General features: G+C 34.5%; 1 protein-coding gene across 1 annotated transcript; it reads right to left on the reverse strand.

The window, feature by feature from the left end:
- Window positions 1-807: 807 nt before the first annotated feature.
- LOC123564415 (uncharacterized) lies at window positions 808-6868 on the reverse strand. Its single transcript, XM_045357983.2, has 2 exons — window positions 6097-6868; window positions 808-5339 (listed from the first exon to the last, which is right to left on the reverse strand). Exons 1-2 carry the CDS (start codon window positions 6265-6267, stop codon window positions 3891-3893), a joined length of 1620 nt encoding a protein of 539 aa, XP_045213918.2. The 5' UTR covers window positions 6268-6868; the 3' UTR covers window positions 808-3890.
- Window positions 6869-10941: the final 4073 nt, after the last annotated feature.

Consider the following 10941-nt stretch of genomic DNA (forward strand, 5'->3'; position numbering starts at 1 on the left):
CATACTCCTGAATATTTATTTTATTTACAGACAGTTTCTTGTTCCTAAATATTTCTTTTCTGTACATAGATATATGTTAGCATGATGTTTCATGTATTAAAAAGAAAGTAAATCTATGTGTTCGATGTATAAAATGTAACGATTTCTAAATATTTTAGATAACATATTCATATTCTTAAATATTACTTTTATTTTACAATTAATAAAGTATTATATAAATGTTCGACTTGTTCCGATTTTACTTTAATAATTATTAAAACTTCATTCAAGTATATCGTTTAGCAAGCCCGCCTGTAAATGCATCAGATAATGACCAAAGCTGTTAATTATCGACTTTTCCCCCGTGTTACTACAACAACAACAATTAGTACGGAAATCAACGAATCCGTCCGGTAGCGATGATACTGGATTATTGGTTTTATTGATTTTTATGATAGGTAGATCTGTCCCGTTTTATCGGTTTAGAGATGTTACTAAAAGTTGGTAATGCATTCATCAAGAGATTTTAATATTAAATGGCATAAATGTTCTTCATTATTAGATGACATGTCTGTCATAACACAAGTGTCCCTAGTTTAAAGGTCAAGAAAAACGTAGGAGGTCAGCTTTTAGCAGGGTCTTTTTGTGTCTACTCAGTAACCCATCCATCCATGAAATAATGTTAATATTACTTAGCACAAATGTTTTTCGTAATGAATAAATATGTCATGCACAGTACCAAGATCACTAGCGCAAGGGTCAATGTCACACTTTCAAGCCAAAAGTTAAACAGGGTCTTTTTTGCCATCCATCAAGGGATTTTAATGCTCCCCTTAACAAGATGATATGTTGCATACCACTGTCACAGCTACAAGTAAAAGAATTAAGGTAGTTTTTTTATCCAGTCTGCAACTTTTTCAGGCATGCATGGAAAATTAGATAATTTTGCATAAACATTCAACATAAACTGCTGTGTCATACGGACCCAATGAAAAGGTGTTTGGTGTTTTTCTTCAGAATTATTCCCCTTTAATATGATGACATACGTGTATTTCATTATATTTTATCTCTGTTTTTGCTACCAGTTTAAAAATGTTTGTTATTGAAATGTTTCATTATTTATAAGTGTTTCAAAGTATTTAAGAACTGTAGATTTTCAGACAGGCATATTTCAACCCAAACGTTTTACGCAATGCATAATATTGTACATACATCATGACTGACCAACATTAGATAGATTAAGCTGCAGTTCAAATAAGTTTCCATCTGGTAGGGGATTTTGTATCATATTGCAATATGTCAATCATTTTTTATAACAGTAGCTTGATCGGGTATGCTATAATTTGACTTTAGTGAATTTTGCCAGACCCGAGGCGGGCAAGCGCGGAGTGGTGTTGTCAGGTCTGGTAAAATCCATAGCCGTGGGCTGACTAAATCATTCCAGATCAAGGTTCTGTTGGTCTGACTTTTCTAAACGCTCGTGAAATGTAATCACATGCGGCGATGGACGGAGTCCACTAAAATTGTCAGCTCTAGCTTGCAGAGTTAGTTCCTATCAAATGTTCAACAAGCTTTACGAGCATGAAATATCGATCAGCTTTGACAAACATCAGCTCTGGAGTTATGGTCCTTGAAATTCGAAAAAAATGCGAAAATTAACAATTTCAAACCTGTGTAGTTCTTATCCAATATTGATGTAATTTGGTCTCAATGTTTACGGGCATAATACCTCGGACCTCTTTTGTAACCAACTGGGTACTGTCAATAACTCTTGAGTTATTGCCCTTGAATTACTTAAAATGGTAATACTGTCGGTGTCAACTTCATTAGCATTTCTTATCCAATATTCACCAAACTTGGTAACATATTATCTTGGGCAAGTTAACCAGCCAGATAGTCTTTGTCGCTTTGGACTAACAGCATCTGAAACTTAGAAAATTGACGAGTCTGCTCAGTTAGCCGAGTATTGTAAAATTGCTTCGGCAGGTGTATATTGTGTCAGTGTTGTCTGTTCATGTCCTAAAATGTAGTTTACAAATATTAATCAATTTAACACTACATATGACATGTTAAATTGGAATTCTATCATTTCGTAAGCCTTTGAATCATCGTGACATCATATTTGTATTCCTGCACCTCTTTACCACGAGATGAAACCATGATACAGGAATATATATCAGCATGGGAATTTGTGCACTTTAGGTTTGTTAAGGATTTTACTCTGCAAGATCAGAGTTATGACCCTTGACTTTGTCAAAAATATGCATTAAGGGCATAGAAGATTGTGTTATATGTATTTCAATGAGTCACAAAACAGAGGATTGTAGCATATCATGTGAAGTTATGAATGTAGTGTACTGTTTGCGATTTCACTACGCCAGACCAGAGTTGTTGTCATTGACATAGTGAAAATACATTACGCAGTTCTGTTGCATATATTTTAATTAAGAAATGTTTCACAGTCATAAAACTATGTGCAGTGACAGGAAATGTTGTTTTTTATCGTGTTTATGTGTAAAGTTAGATTCAAAATGATCTTAAAGGTGACAAATACTTTAGAAATAACTACAATACATTTACAACAGTATTAATGCTAACGTGAAGTTTCTTTACTGGTCACCTTAATATCTTAATACACGTATCAATTATTTAGAAATGTCTACAGTAACATTACGGTGACCCTGTATTACTTGACCTAGTTTAGGGTGGATTAACCTCTACGGTTTAGGTCGTAAAGACTTTTATTAACCTGGTCAGATATTGTGGATTAACTTAAATGTCAAATTAACAATGCAAAGTACGATGCAGTTCTTTGAAATCATTGTGGTAACATTTTATTCGATGTCTCAAGTGCATATGTATTAACTATCTTAAGTATTTCGTTGAATTGTGATGAAACTTGGTGGTGAGGAATGGTCATTCTGTTTTGATGTTTCGTGGTTGTATGAAAACTGCCTGAAAACAGACGTTATGACCGTTTCATGGGGAAGTCATACACTTGAAGGAGATATTCAAGCAATTAGAATGCTATTCAGAGCTGCTATAACGTAAATATAAACCTTTAAAAACTGTATCGATACAAATACCATTATACATTACAATGATACCTAAGAGCGGACGCAGTAATTAATCCGGGGTAACACACCTGACCACGAAACCAGGGATCGTGAGTTCAAGCATTTAATTGTTCCTCAAACTTAAATTACTGTTTTTAGGATACGAGTCCCGTGTAAGACGCGTTGAAGAACTAGGGAAGCTTCTGGAATACGTGTCTTCTTGCATTATCCTCTAACTTAAAGTAATGACAGTCTTCAGGAGGAGCCGCCCATATGGGTAACCACTGGCGACTATAAATAAGGTTGTCTCACACTTAATAAACTTTATTTTCTATATATTATTTGTATTACAGATTTTCATGTAAACCATATTTTCCCGGCTTAAAATAACTGAATCCAATTTATAAAAAACTTGAGGATTAACTCATTTTGAATTCACACGCAGACCCAGTCAGATAACTAAAGAAGTTTCAACTAAACATTTTTTTAACCTGAATTTCTTTGTGTTAATAGGCTTCGAAACTGTCGTTTTAGCGATTTAATTACACTTTTTGTGGATAAATCCGCTTTAACGTAGGCTTAACTGGAGTTTAACCTTGCGCTGAATGTATTTAATCTTTAGATAATTTCAATCAAGATAAGATTAATTTTCGATCGGTTTAGGAGGAGAAATAAAGGTCACACTCGAAATAAAATGTATGTAAAACTGATTTACCTGCCATTTCATAAAGAGAATCTGATATCTACAGTAGCTTTCAATTTAATTTTCTTATTTGTTTTCAGTGTTTCTTTTAGTCCATATCGGAACTGATTTCTCTGCATATTATCATTCATATTTAGCACTTTAAATGTTATTTATTTCGGTTTCCCATTTTTTCTATCTTTCCCTCCACTTCCAGGAGTTTGTTTTCCTTTCTTTTCTTTTGGGGATTTTCTGCCGCGTTTATTCTTTCCAAAGATGATAGCGAGTGTACTTCTTTTTGGACCCGTAGTCGACTCTTCACGTTTTATTTTCATCGGAGGCACCGAACGACGGAAGGATTTCGATTGTTGCATTGACAAATAGTCCATCATAGTGGTCAGGTCACCTACGATGTGTTTATATTCGTTCGCTTTGCTTGTATCTAACTCGGATGAATGAAACTGTTTTGGTGCAATCCCTTTTCTCGGTTCTCGCATTTGTATCAGTGACATCGTATCTAATCTAGGAGATCCGTCCGGAGTGTCCATGTACATTCTATTATATTTATATTTCATGGTTTTGTAATCTGAACCAACCGGTATACTGATCAGAGACTTGGGTGACAAGATTCTCACAGACTTTGGCGCTTCCGTATCGCTCACTGCAACATCATCTGAAGATTGTGTTCTGTGAATAGGTCTTTTTCGAGATCGAGGTGTAGGTATCGAGATTATTTCATATCCGGGGCCTTCGAATTCCATTAACATCCGTGCGCTTCCTGAAATGGCCGCATGCTCATACAATGTGTCTCGACGCATGCGTACTTCTTCATTTCTCTCTTTTATTCCAATTTGTCTCCATTCATCTGCTTTCTTAAACGAGTATTTATCACCTTGACCTTCACAGGCCCCTCCTTCGACTTTAAGAATGTCAGCTATTAGACCAAAGCCCAGTCTCTTAGCATGCAAGTAAGGTGTTAAACCAAGATTATCAGGAACGTCAACTGACATACCATATTTTATCATTTCTCTAACTAATGTTTTCACAATCTCTGTTCGTCCGGCTTGTGTGGCAAGATGGAGAGCTGTCATACCTTCTTTGTCTTGGTCGTGGAAATCAAATTCCCCCATAAAGCAGTCCAAAAGGATATTAGCCTGTTCGTCCCTGCTTAACACACACGCCCAGGCTAAAGCATTCCTTTGATGTTTCGGATCCTTCTGTAATGGGTCAGCGTCATTTTCCAGGAGAAACCGAAACATTCTACTGCGTTTTGCGTCGTTTTCAATATGCAATGCTGCTATAAGGACGCTATATCCGTAATCATTTTTGGCGTTAATATTCAGCCCATTATCCAACAAGAATTTCACTTTTCGCATTCGTCCTTTATACACATTGTGAAAGAGTCCACTTGCTAGGCAAGATCTGGTTTGTCTTGTCACCGGAAGTTTAGGCTGGGTAGGTTGTTCCTGGACAGAAGAGGCAGCGTTTCTAAATACTTCCGATTCTAAAACTTCGGAAGTGCGACGTGGTTCCTTCTCAAGTTTGTCCACAAAGGATCGTACCTGCACCATAGTTTCTTCACGAAACACCATTTTAAGACTTTGTCCACCCTTCTGGTAACACTATGGATAAATATACAAATTTCATTTTAGATTCATTCGTTCAAATACTCATTTTTTATAGTACTTATTCAATCTTTATATTTAAAAAATAACATACTACAAACAAAAGTCGGATACTGTGCTTATTATCAACATAAAGTGGGTAGATTTAAGTAAATGAATAGCAATAAAAATATATTGAAAGGTAAGAACAATCAAGAATGTACACATTTTGTATTCTATTATTAATAATATGAATGCTAACAGAAAATTCTCCACCAAGCAGATAAAAACATAAACTACGGCTGATATTTTGTACTTAAACGTTTCTTTTTCTCTTTTGTATTTGATATGTACATTTTCCTTTCAATGATTTACGTGAGTTTGCCATTAAATATTGGCTACGCTAGACTTGGCCTTCCGCCTACGTACTTAGAGACCACTTCTTAAGTCAATTTGCTATAGGATAATACATTATTAATACCATTTATCGAAAGTAAAAACGCATTGACAAATACGGTCTGTATAGCCGGAGTTAAAGAATTTTAAGTGCAATAAAAATACTGAAAGAACCAAATTAACTCTAAGATGTTTAGCCAACTGAATGCGTTTCCTTTTCAATTCAACAAAAGATCTTTAGCATAGAAATGACATCTTGATAATGGTAAAAATACAAAAGCCAGAAGTTTTATCCGACAAAGTACCTTTACAATTATACTACGGTTAAAGTAATTATACTAATTAGTGCAAACAGTGTAAATGAAATCCAGTTACTTACACTTAAAGTCCGACAGTGGAAAAATGAGCCAGCTTCTATAAAGTATCTGTTTAGTATATATGTACTTTCATTACGTCGGTGCAAGCCACAGAAATTAAAAATTCCTTTACATATGTCTTTATATATAAACGACTGTACACAATAGACAATCCTTTCAACAGCTTTCTTCATAAACACTTAAAACAGTCCACAAAACTATATTGGAAACCATGACGTACGTTTATCCAAATCATGTCCGTTTTACAACGTTAATTAAAACTTTCTGTAATAAAACTTTCGAATACATTAATTTCCCAGCGAGTCAATAAACTAGGTGTAAAGAGCGTAGATCGGAAACAAATTAATATATTCCCACCCTGAAATCCGAGGTAACTGGTGTGTATAAATTGAGATACGTTCCACGGTTCAAATTATGACAATCTTTTATTATCGATACGAGGCAAGATAACACCTTAATTCAATTCCGACGTATATTAAAGTGATCTAGAATTCGGTATTGATTCCAGTTTTAAGTAAAAGTGATTAGGTAAATGCCATTAAATATTTTTATTTGCTTTAGAAGCAATTTACTTTCTCTACATTGAGGCCAGTCGTGCTATGTTTGGCAAACATTGACGGATTTAAACTGGATTAGCTTCTGAATTAACCCATTTTCTTGACCACTTCAAACTTCAAAAGAGTTTAGAGCGGAAAGTACAAGTACTGTATATCATTATATTAAAAAAAAGAATAAAACATTGTTTCATATCGGAGAAGCTGTAATGGGGTCAAGCTTTATACAAAAGACCTTGGGCCAGAGTTTTTTTATTTTTCGTTTTACGGGAGCGCCGGTCCTAAATATTGCAAAAGTGGAATAAAATTAAAATTCATTTTCCCGAGTTTTATTTTATTTTGTCCGCCGGTCGGTTGTTTACAGCCCCAAAGAAAATAAAATTAGTGTATTTTCACCTGGACGTAATTTCACAGAAAGGGAGTTTAACGCGTGCAAAATATCGTGTTTTGCCGTACATCTATCGGCATTAACAGGGTGTAAAATTCCACTCGCCTGCTCGCATTGGCGAGTTAAGTCTGAGTAGGACGAGTGGACCTCGCTGTGTACTCGACCGATCGGGCGAATGTTTTTCTTTTACGTCCTTACTTTACCAAAATTCAGAAATTACATCTACAAAACGTCAACAAACTTTGAGATGGTTCAGTCGCTACCTGGATTGACTGGAATTTACCCGCGAATCGTAAAGATATCAAAACGTCATGCTGGTAATTGTCCATTCCACAAGCACGTGTGACCTATCGTAACATCTAATTTAGATCGACACGTACACAAAAACCGTGCGTAGTGCATTCATTTTTTAATATTTTCGCTTCAAGTTTTCAACACCCCTTGAGAAATAATACTTTTTGAATTCTATAATGATTTTAATAAGATATCGACAAAAATGTAGGCAAAATTCTATATAAACGGTCGAATGTTCATATAATCATTTGTAAAAATTCAAACAGCGCGATCTTAGTTACTTATTTCTTTCTAAAAGTAAATAAATGATGAATACTATGGGCTTAAAATTCAGACTTTTGACCAGAAAGTACAAAAAACAGAATAAAAAATTCTTAAATAATGAAAAAGCGGTTGCGATTACAATACATGGAGTAAGACGATTTTTGGCTAGTGCGGCAGAATAGGTTACGTGACCTCGTGAACGTAAGTAGAAATGCGATTTTAAAATAAAGCAATGTGATGTCACTGCGGTTTTTAATAAGTTTTAAATGAATCTTTGTACATGTATTTTTTGACCAACAATTTAAAAGTTTTTCTTGTCAAACAATAATGTAAATTCCTTGAGGGCAAATAGGTCACAGAGGTAGGATATCCACTATAATAACTATCGTTTGAGACATTTACCTTTTATACGGGATATAGCACATTCGCTTTTGATAACAAATTAAAGAAGAATTTTTTTATTGATTTCTATTTCTCAGCAATTTTAAGAACCGATGCGGTACGATCATACAGTGATATGTCACATGGCGCGAAAACATGACGTAATGCCATGACAATCTCGAGCAAAAGTACCGCTTTGATCTCCGCTTCAGATGACAAGATACTGGATTACTTCTTTTAGCTCTTAGAGGGGTGTAAATTGATCATGAAAACAAGGTCAACATTACTTAGTTTATCACTGAATAATTACCGATAATCTTTAACGTTTTTTTCTCTCTCTTCCTACACGGGTGGATGGACGATGAATATGTCCAAATATTTTTAGACACTTTTCAAAATATATATTTTTCGGGAAATAATACTATTGTACATAATACTCCTTTCATAAAAGTGACAGTATTAAAAGTATTAAATTGTCTAAAGATTGTCTTACTCACATTTTGTTTTCAATAGATTCAACTTACAAGTTTGCCATAGAAAGGCAATACAATATCAAAGATGCTTTGACATTAAATTTTATTCAAAACATTAGTTGTTTGCAGAACAAATAAATGTTTGTAACAGCAGATTTTTTTTACATTTTTATTTCAATGGTGACCCCTCACACTTTACACAGGCTTGGGACTGTCTGGCATAAAGCAGCTGGTAGTGTTGGCAAAATCTCAGACAGATGGTCCATTTCTTTTGTAACTTCAATAGAATTCATAAGTGTATAAAGAATAATAAAGAATACTTTTTATTGGAGACAATATTTTGACAAAAAGTGATGCAACTTCAGTACTTGAACTTAGTGTAGTATAAAAAGGTGCAAATTACAGAAGCAACTTCAGTACTTGATCTAAGTGTATTATAAAAAGGTGCAAATTACAGAGTTAAATGAGGTAAATTTTCAGATTACTTTTTGCTAGATTATCTTTCGTTTTTCATCACTGAAAAAAAATCTTGCCCCCTGCACTGTGACCGTTATTCAAAGTTATTAAATACTTTATTTTGCTGATAAAATCCAGTATATTATGAGCTGGCATAAACTGTAAAGTTAGCTCGTTAAAGATGATATTGGTGAAAGATACAATAAGTAAATATTATGTATAAAAAGCAGAGGTTACACAGCAGAAGATGCAAGCAAACCAATCCACCAAAACTACTACACTACTAGGCCACTTTATACCAGACGTGTTTAGTCTCTACTTGCTGTCACTGAAATTTACTGTGGCTGTTGTAACAGATAAAATAATTTTTGTCTTCCACTTAAATTAAGTAAAACAAGCTTTCTGAATTTTAAAGACTTGCCAGTGTGAGTTACAGTGCCTGAAGCAGTTTATTCACAAGCATGCATGAAAATTTTATTCAATGTTCATCCTGTATAAATGGCTTTTATAGTCTTAAAACATAACAATACATCACAATATCAAATGCTGGACACAAACACAAATAAACAAAACTTGAAACGAAAGTTCATCAAAATAAAAAAAATCTTAAAAAATTCTATTTTATTTTTATTTTTTTCCGAGATGCTCACTTTCAAGCTTTTTATTTTTATTTTTATTCCCTCCTCCCCCTGCTCATTTTTCAAAAATCTCCCGTAAAACGAAAGATAAAAAAACTCTGGCCTTGTTCTTCCTAGTGTAAGTTATTATGCATTACAAGTAGCGGGCATCACATTCAGAGTTCTGTCCAATTTTAATCTTGGATACCTGTTTTATCTGTTTATCAATGTTCTATAAAAAGTGTTGACCAAAGTTTAGAAAGCCCTAATGTACGGGGTCAGTTCTAATTTTTATCGTGTCTGATTTTTGCCAACTTCGTGTTTGTGTGCGCGTCAGTAGAGAAAAGACGATATCGTTAAGTTTTAGTGCGTTTTAAATGTGTTATTTTCGTCTTTTCGCTTTGGCACCGAGCCAACTCACCATGATTTCTGTCGGCCTAATGGCGTTGGCGTGATGGTACTAGCGCTGCGAATAAATAACAAGATTTGAAATGCGCGATAAATGTGCAACCAAGGCAATGCGCCAACAAGTGAGTTTTTCTCTTTTCGCCCTGGCGCCTGCGCCAACACAGAACTTGAAGAAATAAGATACAATAAGTCTTAGACCAGACTGATATGCTGACACATTCTTTCACCGAGTGACTTTTCTTGTTGACGTTAAACACTAACAAAAACAACAGGTATACATTACAATTTTGTTACTAATACGAATCAAGAGGTCGCAAGTTGGACATGTCGAATGTTCTCCGCGGTAGTTTTGCAGAAAACAATGCCAAGATATTTATACGGGGTAAATTGCTAGTCACTAGAGAACAAAACTCCAGTACATAGTCGAGGACCACTGCTTATAGTATGTGCCGTTAATTACTGAAATCCTGTTGTAAAATGGCATTAAGATTATTTACGTTTTAATTTGATTAATATGTCGCTCCTCTGCAAGACACAATGATAAAGTGAACAAGAAATATCTTTAAAAATGATGGTCGGCGAATTGTAATAAGGAAAGAAGTTTATGAATTTTTCATCTAACATTCATCTTTCATCTAACATTTTGCAAAACTAAACACCGCACTTTAACAATTTAAATGGTTCTCTTTTAATTTTTTGCAAATGTTTCGTAGGGTTGCAATTTTGTTTCGTTTATACTTAGACGAATAATTACAGCAGTAGTTTGATAAAGATTCATGAAGCGGTTCATGAGAATAGGTCATTAAACGTGTTTATATTTTTAGCTAAATTGGTCCCTACCCCCATTTGTAACAAAGTAGCAAGAGACCTTACGATATTGTTACACATCGAGTTTGATAAAAATCCATTACATTTTAGTGGTTAATGCATATCTACTTTTAGCTATAGTGGTCCCTAATAGGGCCCAAGTTCCTATATAAATTATTTTGGAAGAGGACCTTATAATGATGCT

Source organism: Mercenaria mercenaria, chromosome 2 (genome assembly GCF_021730395.1).
Source record: "Mercenaria mercenaria strain notata chromosome 2, MADL_Memer_1, whole genome shotgun sequence".
NCBI lineage: Eukaryota > Metazoa > Mollusca > Bivalvia > Venerida > Veneridae > Mercenaria > Mercenaria mercenaria.